This window comes from Dromiciops gliroides, chromosome 6, assembly GCF_019393635.1.
Source record: "Dromiciops gliroides isolate mDroGli1 chromosome 6, mDroGli1.pri, whole genome shotgun sequence".
Classification (NCBI taxonomy): domain Eukaryota; kingdom Metazoa; phylum Chordata; class Mammalia; order Microbiotheria; family Microbiotheriidae; genus Dromiciops; species Dromiciops gliroides.
In genome coordinates, this window is record NC_057866.1 from 260,630,308 (window position 1) to 260,653,588 (window position 23,281).

At 37.3% G+C, this 23,281-nt stretch overlaps 1 protein-coding gene across 4 annotated transcripts in view; it reads right to left on the reverse strand.

Moving 5' to 3' along the window:
• MTHFD2L (methylenetetrahydrofolate dehydrogenase (NADP+ dependent) 2 like) overlaps positions 1-23,281 on the reverse strand; it is a 146,387-nt gene that overhangs the window by 59,690 nt on the left and 63,416 nt on the right. For 2 of the 4 annotated variants that reach the window (XM_043971881.1, XM_043971879.1), the window contains one exon: positions 23,107-23,199. In XM_043971881.1, coding sequence (XP_043827816.1) covers positions 23,107-23,199 — 93 coding nt within the window. Of the gene's footprint in view, positions 1-21,313; positions 21,473-23,106; positions 23,200-23,281 lie in introns of those variants that run through there. The other 2 variants (XM_043971883.1, XM_043971882.1) reach the window with 2 other exon arrangements.

A 23,281-nucleotide genomic window follows, 5' to 3' on the forward strand; every position in this document is an offset into this window, starting at 1 on the left:
TTATTATTATTACTTTTAATGAATTCATAAGTAATTTTTAAAATTGTATTTAATTTCTAATACAGTAAATTTTGATACATGTAACTCATAAACAGAAGTTCTTTGGGGTCCTCAATAATTTTTAAGAGAGTAAATGAGTCCTGAGACTAAAGAAGTTTGAGAAGTGCTAACACATCCCAACAGATAAGGGAGTCAGAGGCAGTTGTGGCATAGAAGAGAGAGACCTGGCCTCAATTCCTGCCCCTGGCATAGCTGTGAGACCTTGAGCAAGTCATTTTCAGAGCTCTGGATAGCTCTGTAAGACTATATACATACACATACATAGATACTGTTGAAAATTAAAATATGGTTTTTAGACCCATCCTCCTACAAGATAATAAACAGGTGAGAGACATCAATAATATCTCCTACAATTTGTTCACCCAGATCAGAGAAGGCTATTTCTGCTTCTCTTACCAGAAGTAGGTATCTCACTGAAACCAGATCAGAGAATGTATAGGTGAAACATAATATCAATGTAATATTTTGTCCCAAGAGGAAATATATAACACATGATCATGTAGAGACTCTCCTCCTAAGAGGGAAGCTCAGAGACTCCCCATTTCTTTTTTTTTTTTTGGTGAGGCAATTGGGGTTAAGTGACTTGCCCAGGGTCACACAGCTAGTAATTGTCAAGTGTCTGAGGCCGGATTTGAACTCAGGTCCTCCTGACTCCAGGGCTGGTGCTCTATCCACTGCACCACCTAGCTGCCCCAGAGACTCCCCATTTCTGAGGATATATATGTTTTTGGTTTTGTTTTTTTCTGTCCACTGATTACAGGGCATTGTCAGTTTCAAGCAAAGGCAGTTTAACAATTTCAGTTATAACAAGTATGGAGAAAATACCGAAGAATCATAATAAGATCACAAGATTCCCAAAAAAAGGGTTTGGCAAGGATGAGGATGCCCAGATGTCACCATAAGATAGTGACTTACTATCCTAAGGGAAAAGAAGTCACTAGGTAGGGTCTTTTATCTGCTAGGTATCTGGGTTCAGTTTGGAGTTCAGTTGAAAGACATTTTGCTCCTATTAATCCAGGATTTCAAAAAAAAACCCAAAAACTTTTGGATTATAAGGTACCTCCACCAAATCCAGGTGATCCATATATTCATATTAATAATACGTACATACATACTATATATAAATATGTATGTGTGTATGTGTACACACACACACACACACACACACACATACACATACACACACACACACCCCTGACAAATAATATAGAAATGTTTCCTGAAATGGAAGGGATGATGAATTTAGGTGGGTGAGGGAGGGGAAAGGTGTTTCCATGGTAAGGAGATCAAGGTGACAAGCAGTGAGTTGTGTGGTGTGGAAGACTGGCACCTGTCAGACTTTGACTGTGACAGGTAGAAAGCTCCCGCCATCTTCTGTCCACTCCCCACTTGTGTCCTGTAGAGAGAAGCAGATGATTCTCTTTCCATTTTTTCCTTCTAATTCTTAGAGGCCTTTAGTGACCAATGCTACCTTCTGATTTCCCTAAAGCATGACTGAAGTGGCTGGCTTCAAAAAGGGTACCAAGGGGGCAGATTGGGAAGGCCAGTGAACCATGTACCCGCCCATGAATGAATGATTTGTGAAACACTATTTGTAGAACATAGTACTAAGTGTTGGGGACACAAGTAGAAAAGTCAGGTCCCTGGCTCTCAAGGAGCTCCCATTTGAATGAGGAAAACATGTATGGGAATTACTTGGCAAGCCTTAAAACACAACACAATGCTAGCTATTATTATATACAAACTTTAAAAGAAAAAATTTGCTACCTTCAGTTGATTTTGTCTTAAAACCCCAAGGAGGAATACATAGAGCTAATGTGCAAAGCTAAAGAAACAATCTTCACTCACTAATACTTTAAAATCATTTTACTTTCTATCTACATGGTTAAGTTCTATTCACCTCTATTTGGATGGGGGGAAGGGTAGAACATAAAATTCTCAGCTATTTCCCTCATTTTCTCTCAACCTGCCAACACTAGGCTCTGCTGGGCATGAAAAATACTCATTTTCCGAACCTAATTAATGTTGATTGATTAATTAATTGGACAATATTTAAATAGCATAAAAGAACCTTCAGAGTTCCTTACATGCAGAAGACTAGCATTTTTTTTTTACTCTTGATAAATGTGGATCCTTATTTAAAAACAACAGCATCAACAACTCTCTCTCTCATCAATAGTCCAGGTAAAGTCATTTGACACAGGGGGAAAATATCCAACATTTTTTGTCATATTTAAGGTAAGTATGATTATGAATTACAGTGGAGAAAATGGAAAAATATTGGGACACCTACAACATTTTTATGGGGTCAATTGATCTATAACATGATTTATGGGGAAATGATTTGGAAGGCACCAAGACTGAATGGTTGGTGATCTTCATGAAAAAAGGAGACAGGTGCTTTCCAAAAGGTGGTGTAATATAGGGAGTTGAGAGCCAGCTTTGAAGCCATGAAGAGCTGAGTTAAATCCCCTCACTCTATCATATGCTGACTGTACATCTCAGAATAAATCACTCCATTTTATTTGTTTGGTTTTTTTGTTTGTTTGTTTTGGTGAGGCAATTGGGGTTAAGTGACTTGCCCAGGGTCACACAGCTAGTAAGTGTTAAGTGTCTGAGGCCGGATTTGAACTCAGGTCCTCCTGAATACAGGGCTAGTGCTCTATCCACTGCGCCACCTAGCTGCCCCAATTTTTTGTTTGTTTGTTTATTTGTTTTTAAATCACTCCATTTTAATGCAAGTCTCTAAGACCAGGTACTTGGGAGAAAATGTCAGACTGCATTGATGGGAGGAATTTCCTGATTTGGGAATTTGCTGTGGTCATGAAATCACAGGTCTACTTTAGCTTCTTCCTATTGAGATGATTTTTCCATCTACTCTGTCTATATCTTGTAAGTGCATGGTTGTTTGCAGATTTGTCCTTCCCTATGAGCTCCTTCAGACAAGTGACAATGTATTTGCCTCTCTTTGTATCCCCAAATTTAGCACAGTACCTCAGATATATAGTAGGTTCTTAATAAATGCTTCTTTTTTAGAGATAGTTAGGTGACTCAGAGAATAGAGTATAGGACTTGGAATCAGGAAGACCTTGAGTTAAAATTCTCCCTTAAATATATAATCACTTTATGACCCTGGTCAAATCACTTAATCTTTTTTCAATCTCAGTTTCTCCATTTGTAAAGCAAGGATAATAACAGTACTGAGATTGTTGTGGGGATCACATGGGATATTTGTGAAGTCCTTTGTAAGCCTTTAAGTGTTATAGAAATCCTTGCTGCTATTATGATTATTGCTATTTCTGTTATTACAGTGGACCACCCCCCTAATTAACCCCCCTATTTGTATAAAGAAGCCACAGATGCTTAGTCTGGCAAAGAGGTGATGAAATGAAGATTTTAAAAAATTTTTGTCTTCTCAATTCATGTTTTTAAGAACTTTCATTATTTGATTTGATTACTGGCAAAGCTATTTTTTACTGTTTCATCAAGGAACACCTGTTCCTAGAAGAAACAAAGGGGGGAATGTGATGAAATAATGGGATTTCGCAGATAGTCAAAGACCCATATTCTCATAATGGCATGAGGATAATTAGGCAGATGATACAAAACTGTAAATACAGTGGAAACTTGCATTGTCTATTCCTATATTTGACAAATGTGATCTGCTACAGAAAATCTGTAAAAGCTTGCCCATTTCCCTCTTTGATTTAAATTCCTAAACCAATCAGCTCGAAGCAGTGTGTAAGGACTGCCTCTGTTCCAGACCTATAAAAAGCTTCCACAGTCAGCTTGCTGGAGAGTTCCTGATTAAAGCAGGCTCATGGAGGAGGACTTGAGGAAGAACCCAACCAGGCTGGAACTCTATGTGAGATAGGCCTTTTCTTAACTTTCTGAACTCCATGTTAATACCTGTATGCTTTAATAAATGTTTAATGCCCAAAGACTGGTGCTGAAGATTCTAATTTAAGGTGATCACACAATATAGATTTTAAACATCACAGCAATGAAGACAACTTTCTGATGTTAAGAGACACTAACTCACACAAAACAAAAACTATATGGAAGGCATTCAGGGGAAATTTTAAGGGCCAGCTGGAAAGTTCTTACAGGCTAAAAAAAGGTGGCAAAGACTTTTTTTTTCTTTAAGTTGTTGGAGGGGTTACATGACAGCATGGCTCCTGAAATCCAGGTAACTTTATAAATTTCTTCCAGACACAAGAAGCCCATATAAAGTTGTCATTAAGTCACCATTCACCACAAGCTTTCCACATCCTACACCAAGGTTCTTCCTTTCATTCCAGCTGCCCATGAATTTTCCTATGCGACATTCTGAAACCAGAACTGAAGTACTTTTCCAAGAAAAACATGGCACTTGGTACCAAACCTATGGCTCAAGGGAGTGAATGGCACTCATAAGCCTCAACCCATTAATGACTGGTCTGATGAAATCATTTCACTTTCTGCTAGTTATTACATGTTAGGAAGTTCCATTCAACACTACTCAATCTGAATATATTGCAAGAGGGATAACGACTTTTATGGAAGGGTTCCTATCCACACTAAGAAGTACAGTGACACTCTCTTCCATTTCAGGCATTGGAAGACAATCGCTACTCCTCAATTATGTCTCTGTACCCCTAACTTGCAGGTGCAGACACTGAGTCACTGGTCTTGATCGCATGCCATATTAAACCTCGGTGAGAAGATACAAAGTATTCAGGACTCCCGAAAAACACAAAGGCTGAGTGTGCCCTGGAGAGAACGTCTAGATAATCTGTCCTTTTTCAATTTCTGGCAAGACCTTGGGAGGGGTTGATCTTTATGTCAATGGAGATCAAGCAGAGATGTAGCATGACCACTTGTTGAAATGACCACTTATTTGAGAGGATTGTTCTTATCTTTTCAAGCATGAGGAAGCAGGACACCCAAGGATCAGTGGGAAAGGGTGCAGAGAAACACATGGGAATGAGAGGAAGAAAGCTAGAAGAGCTTCTAGCTGGTCCCTGGTTCTTATAAAATAAGAAAATGGATCAATAGGTCTTTAGAACTGTAAGGGTCTAAAATTCTAGCTATACTGTCTAAAATATCTAATGAGTGGTCGCCAATAAATTATAAGCTTTAGCAAGAGTTAGACTTTTAAGCATTTATTAAGGAGAATAAGAATTTGGTAAAGAGAGAGAAAAAGACCTATATTCATCTATCTATTAAAGGGAGAGCACATTTGTAGCTCCCTTCTCTACCAAAGTCCTCAGGAAAGAGAACGAGACAGAGTGCCAGCCTCCCCCTTCTTCCTCCCACAAGCCAACGTCACTTCCTGACGACAAAGAAAGTCACATGGTCCTGCCCTCAGAGGCCCTCTCCTCATGTTGGAGCTTTCCTACAATAAGTCTCTAGCAGGTGGTGTCATTCTAATCACTACAGAACTATCAAAATTAAAATAATCAGGCCAGGTGAGCAGCTCTAAATAATTAAACATGAGATCATTTGCAAATCTAAAACACAAAGGAATGTCATCTTTTCCCTTATGTTTTCATTCACACCATTCTAAAACAATGGACTTGCTATTAAAAATATGAATCAATGAATTCAACAAGTATATAATATTTAGTATTCAGTACTTGCTATGTGGAAGATTTTGTGCTAGGTGTTAGGGAAATACTGAGAAAAGAGAAAGCCATTCCTGCCTTCAGAGAGCATTCAATTTATAGATTAAAAGATACAAGTCCAGTGGCCACTGGCAGTTTCAAAAATAGGGAAACAGTTCCCTTATACTAAGGCTGATGCAACATGCCCCCTTATTTAAGGATATGTTCAAACATTATAAAATCAGCCAGTAAAGAGATCCTAGATCATAGGAATATGGCCCTAGATCTAAAAGAGATGTTAGAAGCCACCTATCCATTCCCCCCATTTTTACAGATAAAGAAAGTGAGTCTAAGGTTACACAGGTACTAATTGTTAGAAGTGAGAGTGGAACCTAAACCCTATGTTTCCAGAGCCAAGTGCTTTTCTCAGTATCTTGAAACTCCTCATAACATGATTTTTCTTACATATGTAGAATCAGTGTTCTAACCTAGACACTGGGCAATTAGGTGGCCAGTGGACAGAGTCCTGGGCCAGAATTCAGGGAAACTCACTTTCCTGAATTCAAATCTGGCCTTAGACACTTATTAGCTGTGTGACTCTAGTCAAGTCATTTAACCCTGTTTATCTCAGCTCTCCAATGAGCTGGAGAATGAAATGGCAAACCACTCCAGTATCTTTGCCAGGAAAACTCCAAATGGGGTCACAAAGAGCCAGACATAAACACCTCAGACAATATGGTAAAATTCTAAAAGTCCAGTCACTGATCATATGACCTTGGGAATTCACATAATATTCCTAGATCTCAGTGTCTTCACCTGCTGAATGAGAAAGGAGACCAGAATGCCTCTGAAGTCACTTTTGACTCATGACCTTAGGAATTCTGAGTAAAAAAAGGAAAGTTAAATTCTATCCAAGAGAAAAAATAGCTATCCAATTAGAGATTAAAAACAGATTCCAGGTGTTTCTTGCTGAAGAAAAGATTATTCCAAAGAATGAGATTATAGGGGCAGCTGGGTGGTGCAGTGGATAAAGCACTGGTCCTGGATTTAGGAGGATCTGAGTTCAAATCCAGCCTCAGACACTTGACACTTACTAGCTGTGTGACCCTGGACAAGTCACTTAACCCCCACTGCCCCGCAAAAAAAAAAAATGAGATTATAGAGACATGGACTATTCTAGGTGAAAGAGTATCCACTGAGGGGCAAAGAAGAGAAGAGTAGCAGTGGTTGGTGATTCCCGGCTTGAGGTAAGCCCTCTGTAAACCTGATAACAACAATGGAAAGGTCCGTTGTCTTCCCAGGGCATGGATCCAAAACATAACATATAACCTCTTCAGACTGATCAAGACAGATAATAACTAACCACTTCTGGTGAGTAACTTAATGATGCTTCCTGAAAGAACATAAAAAATGATTGCCAAAGATTATGACATCTTGGGTAAGAAACTTAAGACCACAGGGACATGGGTAGCTCTTTATTCACAATTTCCCATTGAAGGAAAGGTGCCAAACAAGTTAGAAGGCATAACAGACAATGGGACTTTGATTTTTGACTACAGCTTATAATTAAGGATCATAAATTCCTGGTCAGTCAGTCAACAAGTATTTATTAGGTGCTAACTCTATTTCAGGCACTGTACTGAGTTCTGGAGATTCAAAGAAAGGCAAATATCATGTCCCTGTCCACAAGGAACTCACATCTAATAAGGAAGCTCATATGTATATTACTATGCATGTGCAAAACAGAGATTATGTACATGAAAGGAAATCTCAGAGGGAATGTACTTGTGGCTGGGGAATTGGGAAAGGCATGCTGCAGAAAGTAATATTTTATCTGCTTCTTGAAGGAAGTCAGGAATTCCAGGAGGCTGAGTCAAGGAGAGAAAGGAATCTAGGCATAAGGGACAGGTAGTACAAAAGCACAGAATAGGGAGATGGAACTTAAGGAACATCAAGTGGACCAGTATTGCTAAATGGCAGACCATGTGGGTTGGTGTAAAGTATAAGGAGATTGGGAAAGTAGAAGAAAGGAGTTACCTAGTAAAAGGCTTTCAATTACAAATAGAAAAATCTCTATATGCATATATATGCATGCATGTATATGCTTATTTATATGTGTGTATATGTATGTAAATATAGGTTTTTATATATGCACATATACTTAGAGACACACAGAGAGATAGACAGAGATGGAGAGACACACATGCAGAGACATAAAGGTCATAAAGTGCACCAAGACCTTCTTAAGGTAGGGGTAAAGGGTGTGATGCAGTTAGACCTATATTTTGGGAAAATCACTTTTTTACCTGAATGGAAGATAAAGTCTGGAGGCAGAGACACCAATTTAATTTGTTGTAGTTCAATTGTTTCAGTCATATCTGACTCTTTGTGACCCCATTTGGGGTTTTCTTGGCAAAGATACCGGAATGGTTTGTTATTTCCTTCTCCAACTCATTTTACAGATGAGGAAACTGAGTCTAAAAGGGTTGTATGACTTGTCCAGGGTATTCACTATACCCCCTAGTTGCCCTGATTCCTTGGTACTTAACTTTTTCTACCTGGTTTCTTGAGGAAGCTTCTCTTTAACCTGGAAGATGGTTTTAACATTTATGAGGGTGTTTTAATTTGGAGTTTCTTTCAGGAGATAACCAGTAGGTTTCCCCCAGCCCCTGAGCTGTTTATTCTTTTTTCCAAATACTCCTAATTTCATTCTTTTTCTCTTATTTCACCTCTTCCTTCTTTTTTTTCATCCATTTCTGGAGTCAATCCTTCCATCATTCTGGGGTTCTACTTGTAATTATTGTGATGTTAGTTTAATCTTCTGGCATTTTACTTTGAGGGTTTTCTTTAGCATAGTTATTGTATTGGAACTTAGTGGCAGGGCAAGCTATGACACCTTTTCCACAGGAGAAAGAGTTGGCTATGCCATCTACATGTCTAAGATGCAACATTGCCATACGGATTAAACGCTTTGTTTCTCAAATCTTTGCATATAACAGGAACTTTTGAACTTGTTAAGTGGAAGGCTGAAAGAGGAATGGGACAATATACACTGAGCTAAGGTGAGGGAGTACAAGTGTGATGGATTCAAAAGAAAATATCCCAAATAGTTTTGTTGTTCTTCTGGTGTAGCATTTCAGATCAGTTTAGCGTTTCAGGAACAACTTATTTCAATACTTACCATGAAGTCACTAAAAATTATGAAACTTAGGAGATGGAGAAGCATTTATTACAAAACTCTAATATGTTCTTAGTTGGTGGTATAGTGGATAGATCACCAGAACTGGAGTCAAGATAACCCGAGTTTGAATCCAGCTATAGACACGAGCTGTGTGACTCTCAGAAAGTTGCTTAATCTCAGTCTATCTCAGTTTCTTCATATACACAATGGGAATAATAATAGTACCTCTCCCATCCCCCCAGAATTATTTTGAGAATAAAACCTTTTTTTTTGTAAAAAACTTTTCAATTGTTAAAGCAGTATATGGATGCTAACTGTTGTTGTTAGATGGTTGTTGGGTGGTAGAGGGAAAGAGGGAGGGAGGAAAGGAAGAAAGCAGGGAAGAAGGGAAGGAGGGAAGGAAATTTCTACTATATGACAGGCACTGTGCTAAGTGCTTTACAAATATTATGTCATTTGATCTTCACAATAACCTGGAAGGGTAAATGCTATTATGATCCCCAGTTTACAGGTGAGGAAAATGAGGCAGACAAAAGTTAAGCAAATGCCTCAGAGTTACACAGCTTAACTGTCTGAGGCTAGATTTTTATTTATAACTTCCTGACTACCTCTGAAGAGTGGGTTGGGCTTCTATATCTTGATTAGGTTTACCTGGAATCTATTATTTTATTTTCAAACCTTAGACATGTCGGGGGAAGCTAGGTGGCACAGTGGATAAAGCACTGGCCCTGGATTCAGGAGGACCTGAGTTCAAATCCAGCCTCAGACACTTGACACTTACTAGCTGTGTGACCCTGGGCAAGTCACTTAACCCTCATTGTCCTGAAGAAACAAACAAAACAAAACAAAACAAAAACCCACCATAGACATGTCTTTCACAAATTGGTGCCAATGTAATCTCTGAGATCACCTTGCTTTGGGTTATTACCCCCCTTAATTATCTAAAACCTTCAATACTGCAAAAAATTCAGTAATATATTTATTTATTTGTACACTAAGATAGTTGCATGGTTGTTGGTTTTATAACCAAAAATAATTTTTCAATTTTACTAAATTATTGATGAAAATATTAAGGGATAGGCAATAGACCTATGAGTTTAAGGATGTCAGGAACCCCCAGAGGAATACTCCCTCACCAATGCACTGGATACCTTCTCTACCACTTATATTCTAGAGGGGTTGCCTGAAGCATTGCTATCAAAGTCAAATAGAAAGGGGGATCATTGTAATACCACTACTAGGCCTGTATCCCAAAGAGATCATAGAAAAGGGAAAAGGACTCACATGTACAAAAATATTTATAGCAGTTGTCTTTGTGGTGGCAAAGAATTGGAAATTGAAGGAATGACCATCAATTGGACTGAACAAGTTGTGGTGTATGTGATGAATGTAATGGAATATTGTTGTGCTGTAAGAAATGATGAGGAGGCAGATTTCAGAAAAACCTAGAAAGACTTAAGTGGACTGATGCTGAGTGAAGTGAGCAGAACAAGGGGAACATTTTAACAGTACCAGCAACATTGTGTAATGATCAACTGTGATAGACTTGGCTCTTATGAGCAGTGCAATGATCCAAGACAAATTCAAAGAACTCATGATAGAAAGTGTTCTACACACCCAGAAAAAAGAACTGTGGATTCTGAATGCAGATTGAACCACACTGTTTCTACTTTTTGTTTTTTTTTTTCTTTTTTGCGGTTGTGTTCTGATTCTTCTTTCACAACATGACTAATGTAGAAATATGTTTAATGTGATTGTACAAATATAACCCATATCAGATTGCTTTTTGTCTTGGGGAGGGGGGGAGAGGGAAAGTAGGGAGGGAGAAAAATTTGGAACTAAAAATCTTATGAAAACAAATGTTGAAAACTATCTTTACATGTAAATGGAAAATATTAAAATATTTTTATAACAAAAAAGAATGGGGGATCATTAAACCATACTTGATAATCCCTAAAGGCTACATATTGACTTAATTTTAAAATACAATACTATCTATGGCATCATATTTTTATTTATTTTTCAAAGAATTTCCAATTATATTTTAATATGTTTTAAACAATTGGAGTGTTATGGGTTGCATGTCATGTATTTTGACACCTCTGGCCTAGAGGATTAGTGGGTAAGGTCTAATCCAGAGTCATACAACCAATATGTGTTTGTCAGAGGTGAGACTTGAACCCAGGTCTTCTTGATAGTAAGACTGATATTTTATCCATTACACCACATTACTTTCCACTGATAATAATTATTATTAAGCCTTCTTTATATATTTTATTTTCCCTGGTCTACCAACTATGTTAATTTGCTTTAAGTGATTATGGATCTCATTTAGAACATTATAATTTCATTTAGGAGGTTATCATCATCAAGCAAGGCATGAGACATGGAGGTATACACCATAGAGAATTTCCAACACAGAGTACAAACAGAAAAGGGATTCCATAGAGATGGTGAGGTCTTCTAGATTGTCATGTTTATAGGTGGCATTTTGCTGATTGCATCATTACGTGGAGAATTTCACAGCCTCCTAAATGTGATACATTATCATTTACCAATGTAACCTAAATATTGGACCAAAAAAAAATGTATGCCAAAGGTCAGTTGTCTAGACTATGATATGTAAAAGAGTTGACCAGTCAGTATATATATTTTATACAGACACTATAGTATAGTTAGATGATGAACTGTGCCCAGAATCAGTAAGGGGGGAAAGAGTTGGTTGGATTTCATTTGAGAAATTATACAATACTTTTAATGACTCCAAGATTCTTCTTAAAACAAAGGGCCATATTTTAGCACCAATATTCTTTTGGTGATATCATATGGTTACAAGTCATGGAATAATACCATTATCTCCAAAGAATTAAAATGTCCAGTCACCCAAAGGGAATGAATGGCAAGATGAATGCAAGATATAAATAGGCGGTAACATATAACCAACAAAGAATTGCAACAGGAGAAGTGATGCAAATTATTTCATCAAAGAGATGCATGGCCATATAAGGAAGTGATTCAGTCATGTAGAAAGAATGAGGGATAATGAATGATTAATTAATATCCCTGAAATGTCAAAGACCTAGAAGATCAATAGACTGTGAGGCCAATCCTTTGGATGATTTAGAAAAGGATATGGACAAGAGCTGAATAGGACAGAAGCCTTGTTAGGGCTACAATCAACACCACTGGAGGAAGTGTCCTATAAATTAGTTCAAGGATCATTTGAAGTACCAAGGTACCAAATTATTGCTGGTCCATCAGACAAGTATTATGAGAGGGGTAGTATGTGAGAAGGAGACTTTCTGAAGAGGGAGGAACTACAAGCAGAAAAGCTAGGGATAGAAAAAAGTGGGAACAAATCAGGGAAGAATATAAATGGAGTAGAAAGATATTGGATTAGATGATATTTGAAGCCCTTTTCCATTGCAGGGGTCTATTGTTAAGTGCCTAAGGTTGAAGGCCAGCAACAGCTAATCCAAAGCAACTAAAAATTGTACCCACTGGGCTAGGCCTTTTTAAGCCCTTACTCTTGAGCCTGTGTCTTAATATCTTGAATATCAACTCACTCTGTTTACTCTGTTCCAAGGAGTTGGTGTAAGACAATGACAGAGGGAAAACTTTATTGGAACATAGAACCCTTTGAAGGAAGTTTCTCAAGTCGATTATGCTAATAATGTTGGGAAAAGAAGCAGAAAGCTTTGGATTAGTCATATGGCTCTGTAGAATGAAGTAAATAAGAATATCCCACAAATTGCTCCACCAAATTGCTCATTTTCTCTGCTTTATTTGGCAGTGTACCTCATTAAAGGGGTGGCCCTAAAGATGCTATGGGCTTGATTTTGAAGCTACATTTGTTTAGCTGGAGGGGACAAGGACTCAACCAGTCATCTTTGCATATTCCAAGAATGAACTGAATCCCACACTACCAAATTAAGATGGGCAGAAAGCCTTTGGGGGACAGTTTAGGGATTAATATTTGGAGGAGGTATAGAGCTTTAATCTTCCTTAAGATTGGTATCACTTTCCATTTGATTAAGGACTTTCCCAATTTCATAGAAATAAAAGTTATATGACAGAAGCCAAGTTTAAAGCATATCTTGTATTCTGTATAGTTTTCTGTTATATTTCATCAAATCCAGACTTTACAACAAAAATCAGCAATAAAGAACTAATGTCCAAAATATAAGGGGAATTGATACAAACATATAAGAACAAGAGATATTTCCCAAAAGATAAGTGCTCAGAAGATATAAACAAGTAAATTGTAATAGAAAAAAATACAATTTATCAACAATGATATGAAACAAAAAATGCTCTGAACCATTAATACTAAGAGAAATGTAAATTAATACACTTCTGAGGTTTTATTTCATATTCACCAGATTGGGGAAAAATCACAAAAGTAAGTGTTTGAGGGACCATGGAAATACAGGAACATTAATGCAGTGGTGGTAGAGCTGTGAGTTGGTCTAAATGCTCTGGAAAATAAATTGGAATTACTTTTTTTTTGTGAGGCAATTGGGGTTAAGTGACTTGCCTAGGGTCACACAGCTAGTGGTAAGTGTCTGAGGCTGGATTTGAACTCAGGTCCTCCTGACTCTAGGGCCAGTGCTCTATCCACTGCGCCACCTAGCTGCCCCTGGAATTACTTTTTAAAGTTAATATTTTATATAATTTTTGACTCAACAATGACCCTACTAGCCATGTACTCCAAGAGGTCAAAGACAGAAAGAAAGGTCTCAGACATACAGAAATATTTTAGCACATTTTTTAGGGTGGGGAGAGTAGGGTAATAGGAAAGAGCTGGTAGGAAAGTGGGTGCTTATACATTGGAAAGTGGATGGACATAATGTGGTATATTAATATAAAGGAATATTACTATGCCATAAGAAATGATGAATATGAACAATTTAAAGAAAGAGGTAGAAATATATAAACTAAGACAGAGTAAATCGAGCAAGCAAAACTAGAGCCATTTCTATGATGACCACAGTAATGTAAAAGAAAACAACATTGATAAACTTCAGAACTTGAATTCAGTGATTCATTGTGACTTCTGAAAATGATGGTGAACCAGTACTCATCCAGAAGTGATGAACCGTATGTGTAGAATGAAGAATGTACTTTTACTGGCTTTCTTTGCTATAATTATTTGCTACAAGGGAGAGTTCTACTGGGGGAAGCACACATTGGCAAGTGACAGTTATGTAACAATAAGTAAGGAGCAACTATAAAACATTTTAAGAAAAAAGTTAAATATTACTTTGGAAGCTATGTGGAAAATGGATTAGTGAGGGGTGAGATTAGAGGCATTAAGACCAATTAGGGGGCCATATCAATTTATTAAGATGGTAATCCATCCCAAAACACCAACATTTGTTATCAGTAAAATAGAGCAGGAAGAGATAGAAAGAGAAATTCCATTTAAAATAAATAGAGATTATAAATCCTGGGAAATCTACTTCCACACAGTAACTATATAATCAGAATTATGAAACATGGTTTTAAAAAGAAACAAATAATATACATATAAAACCAATGGCCAACGTTATCTATAATGGGAATAATAATAATAATAATAATAATAATAATAATAATACCTTTCCAATAAGATCAGGGATAAAGCAAGGAGGCTCATTAATGCCATTACAATTCAATACAGTGCTAGAAATGCTAGTTACAGCAATGCCAAGAAAAAGTAATTCAAGAAATAAGCATAGGCAAAGAGGAAACAAAATTATTGCTTTTTGTAGATGATGCAATGGTTTACTTAGAAAACCCTAGAGAGTCAACTAAAACTAATTGAAACAACAACATGAACAAAGTTATAGGATAGAAAATAAACCCACACACATCAGAATGATTCTACCATGAATATAAGTCTGGCACTCTATTCCTACTTTACCTATTATTTCCATGTTCTGTGATATGAACCTCAGATTTCCATGTCAAAAGTCCTTGGGAATAAGAATGAGGACTAAATTTGTGATTTCATTAATATAGGGCACTCCCATTGAGAAAGCTCCTTTGACCAATGCAATAGTCTTTATAAATATAATAGTCTACTTAAATAAATAGACTTTATAGTCTTAGGGAGTTTCCTAAAATACTGAGATTTGACTTGTCCAAGGTCACACAGAGAGCATGTGTCAGAGGAAAGACTTGAATCCAAGTTTTATTGGCTTTGATGTTGGCTCTGTATCCACTTCACAATATTGCCTCTCAAGTCTTCTTAATAACCCTAAGTCATAGGATCAGGCCCCCTCATTTCACAGATGAGGAAACTTGAGGGCCTAAGAGGCAAAGCTGCTTGTTCAAGGTGGGGCCAATATTTGAAACCAGCTTTTCTAACTCCATGCTCTTTACCCTAAACTCCCCTGAAATCTTCTTAAACATTAGTTGAAGTAATTTCAAAGAAAAAAAACCCAGTTAATTTCACAATGGTAGCCCTGGGTGGACTTGAGTACCTCAAAGAATGATTTTCACATTTTTGTGGTGCTCTGGTGGTCTATGGTAAATAATTACAACTGATTGACTTCCCTTCCACCTCCACCTCCACTTCTGTATAAGCCGATTCAAAATATTTCATCACTGCATTCTTCATTGTCATCTCCCAGGCATTTTATCAATCTCCCTGAAACATCATGTTACTCCTCCTTCCATTCTTCCTTATTTCTCCCAGATGGGATTGCTTCCATATATGCTAACAATCAAGTTAGGACAATGATCCAACCCTGCCTGTTTCAGTTACGCTATTTGAGATTATTATCTCCTTCTCTGATACCCATTCCTAAATCCATTTATTTATTTATCACATATTTACATGATGGTTTATTTTGGGGGAAGATATAGCCTTTCGACCAAAGACCCTTCAGAGTGACACTTCTCCCAATCCCTCACCCCCATCTCTACCCTCACCCTCATTCTCATTCATGTCACGCAGAGAAAGTTAATCTACTCAACATTCAAATAAGCCCAGGGCTGTGTTGGCCAGCCTGATGATTGAAGGATGTATACCAGCCTCACCCCTCTATACCCAGCCAAAGACTGATTCCCTCCCTGCCTTTGACTCTCAGGCAGGGCCAGGGACTGTTCCTATACCCAAGAATCAACCCCCCACCCCTTCTTGCTCAGGGAATAATAATTAAATCAGCAGCACCATTACTACTATGAAGGGTGTGACAAGTCCTACAGAGCCTCTCAGAATTCTTTTGATTAATTCCCAGGCTACCCAAAGAAGTCCCATTCTCTTCTGGCCCACTCTCAGTTTGTTCATATGCATCCATATCAGCCCCCTCTACTGTGTCCCTATCAAACTCTACCTATCCTCCCCATTTACCACCATTTCTCAGCCATCTCTCTCCTTTGAGGCTCACATCAGATACATTACTCAGTCCAAATTGTTAATGCTGTTCTCTACTGGACCCTACATCATTCTCCTTCCTTTCTCAAGGAATTCATCCACTGGCTCATAGTCCTTCCTCTCCTCCACAATTTCCATCCTCCTTCTTGGGTATTTCAATTTACATTTGGTTTTTCCTTCAAGTTCCTTTGCTTCCTACTTAATCAACCTCTTCAACTCCCATGAGCTGTATTTTACTCCACTATCGCTCTACATAGATATGGTAATTCAGGGAGCATGCTGGAGCCAGTTCATACTGGGCTAATTGTTCAGTTTTCAGTGTGAGCATTTATTTATACCTCAGAAATTAGCAAATGCTACCAAATAAAGATTGACTTACTATGTTATTGATTATCCAGGCTTAAGAAAGAAATGGAAAAATAGTAATAATGCAGATTAAACAAAAGCATTTTGTGCATTTTGGTTGGTTTTTTCAAGAACCTGTTGTAAAACATTTTACTAGAACCTCCCTTATAAAACCTCTGATCTTACCATCATCCACAAGTGTCTACCTCCACTATCCATAATGCTGAAATTTCTCTAGCCAAAATCATATGCTCTTCCATTTCCCCTAAAACTTATTCTTCACAAACTTATTATCTGTCCTCACTTCAACCTCCAGCCACTACGCCCTCCTTTCCTTCCCAAGCAGAACTCTCATTCTGGCTTCACATTCCTCCCTTCAAAAACTTAAACACATAACTCATCAGTTCAACCTTTCACTGCCCTCTATGTCCCCTGCCCATTGTTCCAACTGCCACTCAGGTAATTTTTCCAGCTTTAGATTACAACCACTGCCTCCTCCATGGTCTGAAAGTAGGTGGAGGAAGTCTCTCAATGCAGTTGACCTAACTGTAGTCTTCTTTCATGTAATCTCAATTGGGTCCTCTCTTCCCACTACAAATCAATCCTTTTAATTCTTCTCCCATTTATTCTTTAACCCACTCTCCTCAGCAAATGTTCCAAGTCTTTTCTCTCATATTCATTCAACTTACATGACTTCTATGCTCTTCCTCTTGTTAGAAGATCTCACTAAACTATGTATTCCAGATCTTCTCATCATCATCCCTGGGGGTCACCTCCTTTGTTCTGTCTCAAACAAAGATGGATGGGGTCCTTCTTACCAACACACTGATCCTTTATTTATGCCCCCCAATCTCATCTTCTCCCTTCTCCTCTAGTATTTGGCCCCTTTAATTCCCCCACCTCTCTCATTTTTAATCTTTTCTTATCTCCTGGCTCCTTCCCTACCATTTACAAATCTATTCTGACCAACACCCATCAACAAGATCTCAAGAAAAAAGTTTACTTGATCTTGCCATTCTCTGAAGTTATAATTCTCTAGATCTAATCTGTTTCACAGCTCAACACCTCATCAAAGCTTCTACATTCACTGACACTACTTGGTCACTTCTCACTTATTTCTCAACGTCTGCAGGATGGCTTCCAACCACATCATTCACCTGATGCTGCTATCTATCTCTCAGGCTACTAGGGATGATTTCTTTGCCACATCTCATGGTCTTTTTTTGGTCTTTAACCTTATTGATTGCTCTGAAGCATTTGACAATGTTGACCACTCCCTCCTCCAAGCTGCTCTCTCCTGAGTCTTCGTTTACCTGTCTGACTTCTTCCAACACACCTGTTTGATTCATTTTGATGATGTTATTCATTTTACTTTTTTTAAACAACAGCTTTTATTCTATATCATCTTCATTTCCAAATGTATTCCTCCCCCTTTTCCTGCCCAGTGAGACATCCTTAGTAACAAAGATTTGAAAAAAAAAGAGAGAAAAATGTGATCTGCTTAATCCTTTTCTCCTCTGTGTTTTCTCCCAGAGAGAGAACTGGAAATGACAGAATAAAAAAGGGTTAAATGGGAGTTGACACCAAATGAACAGAAAAAATGCATTAAATATTTACTATGTGCCAAGCTCTGGTAATACAAATAGAAAAAAAATCAAGTCTTTGCTTTCAAGGAGCTTACACTTCTTTCTCATTTTCATTTTATATATGCATATATACATACATTATACATATATTATATGTGTATATATTTAGTGTCTGTTATATTTTATATAGTATATACAGTGTATATTATAATATTAAATATAATATTAGATATGGACATATTTGCGTGCATATGTATGCATAATATATAACATAAATCTATTATTTGCATATGCACATAATACACATTTTATGTATAAGCATGTAAAATATATCAGGTATATTGTGTATACATATTATTTATATAGACCTATTATTATATGAGGCAGCTAGATAGTATAGTTGATTGAATGCTAGACATAGAGTCACAAAATTATTGTTGTTCAGTCTTGTCAGTTGTGATCCCATTTGGAGTTTTACTGGCAAAGATACTGGAGTGGTTTGTCATCTCCTTCTCCATGAGTCAGATAGACCTGAGTTCAAATCTGGTCTTAGACACGTACCAGCTGTGTGACCCTGGGAAAGTCACTTAACCTTGTTTGCCTCAATTTACTCTTCTACAAAATGAGCTAGAGAAGGAAATGGCAAACCATTTCAGTATCTTTGCCAAGAAAATTCTAAATGAGGTCACAAAGAGTTGGGCATAACTGAAGGGACTGAAAAACAAAAATATTATATATATATGCGCACACCTATATGCATATTATTTGTGTGTACACACACATATAAACCATATGTGTAACATGTTATGTGTAAATATGTGTGTGTGTGTCAAGCATATGTGTATAATACATTTATGATACATAATAAAAGTAATGGGGGAAATATCCTAGCATCTACAGGAATCAGGAAAGGTTTCAAGTAGGAGGTATAATCTGAGCTGAATTTGAGCTAAGCTTTGAAAGAAACTAAGAGATAGAAATAAAGAAGGAGTGCATTCCAGGCATGGGAAAAGTCAGGGCAAAGGTAGGGGGACAGGAGATGGGATGTGTGTGAGGAACAGCAAGACCAGTTTGGCTGGAATGGAGAGTGAGTAAAGGGGAGGGACATACAATAAGGTGGGAAAGGTTGGTCGGGGCCAGTTGTGAAGGCCTTCGAATGCCAAACAGAAGATTCTGACAGGTTTTTGCATTAAGCTGAATCTAATATGATAAAATTCATTAGGGATAAATGCAGTTCCATTCTTGGATTTAACTTTACAAGTATAAGATGGGGGAGGCCTAGTCAGAGAGGTGTTTTCAGAAAAATATTTGGAGAGTTGGCAAGATTGCAAGTTTAATAGGAATCAGCAGGGTGTGGAAGCCAAAAAAGCTGTCTATATAGCCTGAAGTTGCCAAACTATAGCCCAACTGCCTGCCTGCTGAGAAAGATGACTTATAATAATTCATTTATTTTGTTGAATTTCTCAAATTGTCTTTGTGATTGGTCTTTCCCCTCACTGGTGGAATGTACTAGATTGTTCTATTTTAGTGTTGTTCTGTCTTCTTTTATCCTTAGTCATAGTCTTTGTTTAGGGACATAAGACAAGGGGATACAACTGGTTTCTATTGTCTTCATACAAAATATCTTAGGGCCAAGATTAAGACAAAGGTGTGTGGCCGATATTCTACACACCTAATTGGTGCCCTCTGGTGGTAGGAATATGTCAAGGTCCATAATTCAAACCATCCTGTGATCAGAGTGGTTTCCATGGAAGGAATTGATTTGGATTCACAGAATTTTCACAGCTAAAAGGGACCATAGAGATTAATTCCTACCCTTGCTACCCTAGATTCCCAGAGACATTTAATAATGGTCCGGGAACACAGTTTCTCATATTTGTTAAACTGTGTGATTGTTTTATTTTTTAATTTTCTTCCCCCCCGCAGGGCAATGAGGGTTAAGTGACTTGCCCAGGGTTGCACAGCTAGTAAGGGTCAAGTGTCTGAATCCAGATTTGAACTCAGGTCCTCCTGAATCCATGTCCAGTGCTTTATCCACTTAGCTGCCCCCTTTATTATTTTATTTAACTGTTTTCATCATGGATGCAGACCAATACCAGAATACTTTAATTCCAAAATGGAGATATAAAATATATTGTGGTATTATGGGAGAACTACAAGGATAATTAAAGTGCTTAAAATCAGATGTGGGATTGAAAATATTATGCTACAGGGGGCAGCTAGGTGGCACAATGGAGAAAGCAGCAGCCCTGGATCCAGGAGGACCTGAGTTCAAATCCAGTGTCAGAGAAAGAACTAATGGCATCTGAAAGTATAATTTTATTTGTTCCTCTTTCTAAAGTTATTCTGTCTGTTTTCTTTCACAATCTGACTAATGTGAAGATGTTTTGCATGACTACACATGTATGACATATTGAATTGCTCAATTTCTTTGGGAGGGGTGAGGAGGGAGGGAGGAAGAAAATTTGGAACACAACATTTTAAAAAAATTAATGTGAAAAAAATTGGTTTTTTACATGTAATTTGGGGAAAATTCTAAATAAATAAATAATTTTTTTTAAATTTTTAATTCACATATCAGTGTCTATAAGTAAAGGTTTTTTTTTTGTTTGTTTTTTAGTGAGGCAATTGGGGTTAAGTGACTTGCCCAGGGTCACACAGCTAGTAAGTGTCAAGTGTCTGAGGCCGGATTTGAACTCAGGTCCTCCTGAATCCAGGGCCGGTGCTCTATCCACTGCGCCACCTAGCTGCCCCTATAAGTAAAGTTTTATTGGAACACAACCATGATCCTTCATGTATGCATTCTCTATAACTGCTTTCCCCCTACAATGGCAGAGCTGAGTAGTTGCAACAGAAACCACATGTAACACTCACATCCCTTCCCACTGCTGCTCAGCATGCTATGAATTGCAGTGACAGTTATAACTTGACAACATTTTCATTGCCATGTGTCACCATGCCATGCCATTTTATTTATTTATTTTTATTACCAGGGCATACCACCAATGTCAAAACAAGAAAAGAAGAGGGGAAAAATATTATGATTCTTTGAGCTCAGTACTGAAACTGAAATTTGTCTGAATGAGAAGAACTACCTCAAACACTACAATCAAATACTGAATGGCTTTGAAAATTAGCTTTTGCTTCAGGTTTGATGTTTCTTAATGAATTCAACTCAAATTTAATAGGCAAAATAGCAAGTAATATTAATATTTTAATCACATCAAGCTGTTTTAGAGACTTCTGGGGATGTCAAGAGTTAAAACTAAAAATGGTATCTCCATACCCAGACAAATTTGCAGCAGATATAGTTTCTGTGCTCAAACTACAGGTCCAACGATGTTTTTTGCACCTTGAAGAAAGCACAAAAGAAATTTTTGTATTTCAAAATCCATTTAATTGTGCAATTGGGAAGCTTCTACTTAATCCTCAACTAGAAGTGATTAATGTCCAATGTAATGACATATTAAAAGCAAATATCAAGAGAAGAATCTAATAAAATATGCCTTGCAAATAATGAATATGTCCAATTAAAACCATATGGCCAGGGAGCAGCTAGGTGGTGCAGTAGATAAAGCACCAGACCTGGATTCAGGAGTTCCTGAGTACAAATTCACCCTCAGACACTTGACACCTACTAGCTGTATGACCTTGGGCAAGTCACTTAACCCTCATTGCCCCACAAAACAAAACAAAACAAACAAAAAACCCATACGTCCATGAATTGATAACAGTGTTTGGCAGTACTTATCTGTGTGAAAAGACATTTTCAAATATGAAATGCAGGGGCAGCTAAGTGGTGCAGTGAATAGAGTGCTGAATTTGGAGTCAGGAATACCTGAGTTCAAATCTAGCTTCAGATACTTATTAGCTGTGGGACCCTGGGCAAGTCACTTAATCTGTTTGCCTCCGTTTCCTCATCTGTAAAATAAGGATAATAAAAGCACCCACCTTTCAGAGTTGTTGTGAAGATCAAATTAGATATTCATTAAAGTAATTAGCACAGTGCTTGGCACCTAGTAAGTGCTATATAAATGTTAACTAGTATTATTGTTACATAAAATTTCATCACAGATCAGATGAAAATATAAATATTTTGCAACTGATTTTGATGATGGGAAACACTAACTTTGAGACCTTCTTAAGTGAAATGTTCTCTCCCCCCAAAAATACTGTTCTATTTAATATACCTCTATTATAAAGTGTGCTCATTTTTTATTATATTTTGAATTTCACCAATATTTTATTTACAAATACATTTTATTTATTTTATCAATTTCAAAAAATGTGAAAATGTGTTTCTCTCATTATACCTACATAACAGCCTTGGTTTTGCCTCTTGGACAGCAAAGCCTCAAATATTTACTGTCTATTTACCAAAATGTTTGCTGACCACTGTATTATGTTCCTTTCCCCTCAAAAAAAGGTCTAACTACTTTTTTGAGAAATGTTGGTAAATGTTCAGGAAAGGACTCAATTTCCTGAGGATACAATTGGAACAGTGATTAGATATAGTTCAGAGGCCCTTTGAAAGATGCACTTATAAGAAATCCCTATTCCTTGAATAGTTCCAACTAAGAGAAGGAAAAAGACTTTGATGACCTCAGGAAATGGTCAGAACACTTGGGTTCACCTTGCACCAGGTCAAGAAGAGTATCCTTGGAGGGAGTGATGAACAAGAGAATTTAGGGAATTTATTCTCTAAGGTATATTAACATTAATTACTGTTATTCCAAGACTATTACCTAAACTCTAAACACTTGTTCAATCTTGACTAGGGAATTGTGCCTATGGTTTTAGAATATTTACAACTTTAACTATAAAATAGCTCGTGGGGGAGAAGCTTCTGAAAGAAGGATGAATTTCTATCTATCCCTTTGGACTCTTTTCCTATCTAAGAATTAGTTTTACTTTAATTAATAGAATGTATTCCACCATACTCATATTCCAAATTCAGAGTAAAGAATGTTCTTCCATTGGGCTTACCTGCAGCTACTATGATAATATCAGCCATCTGTGTATGGATCTTCAGCTGCTCTTCTGGAGTGTATCTATGAGTTATTGTCACTGTTGCATCACCTGAAATGAATGTATAACTCCCATTAAGATTTACCAAATTGTGCCCATTTCATTATATATACAAGCAGGGAAGCTACTTCCA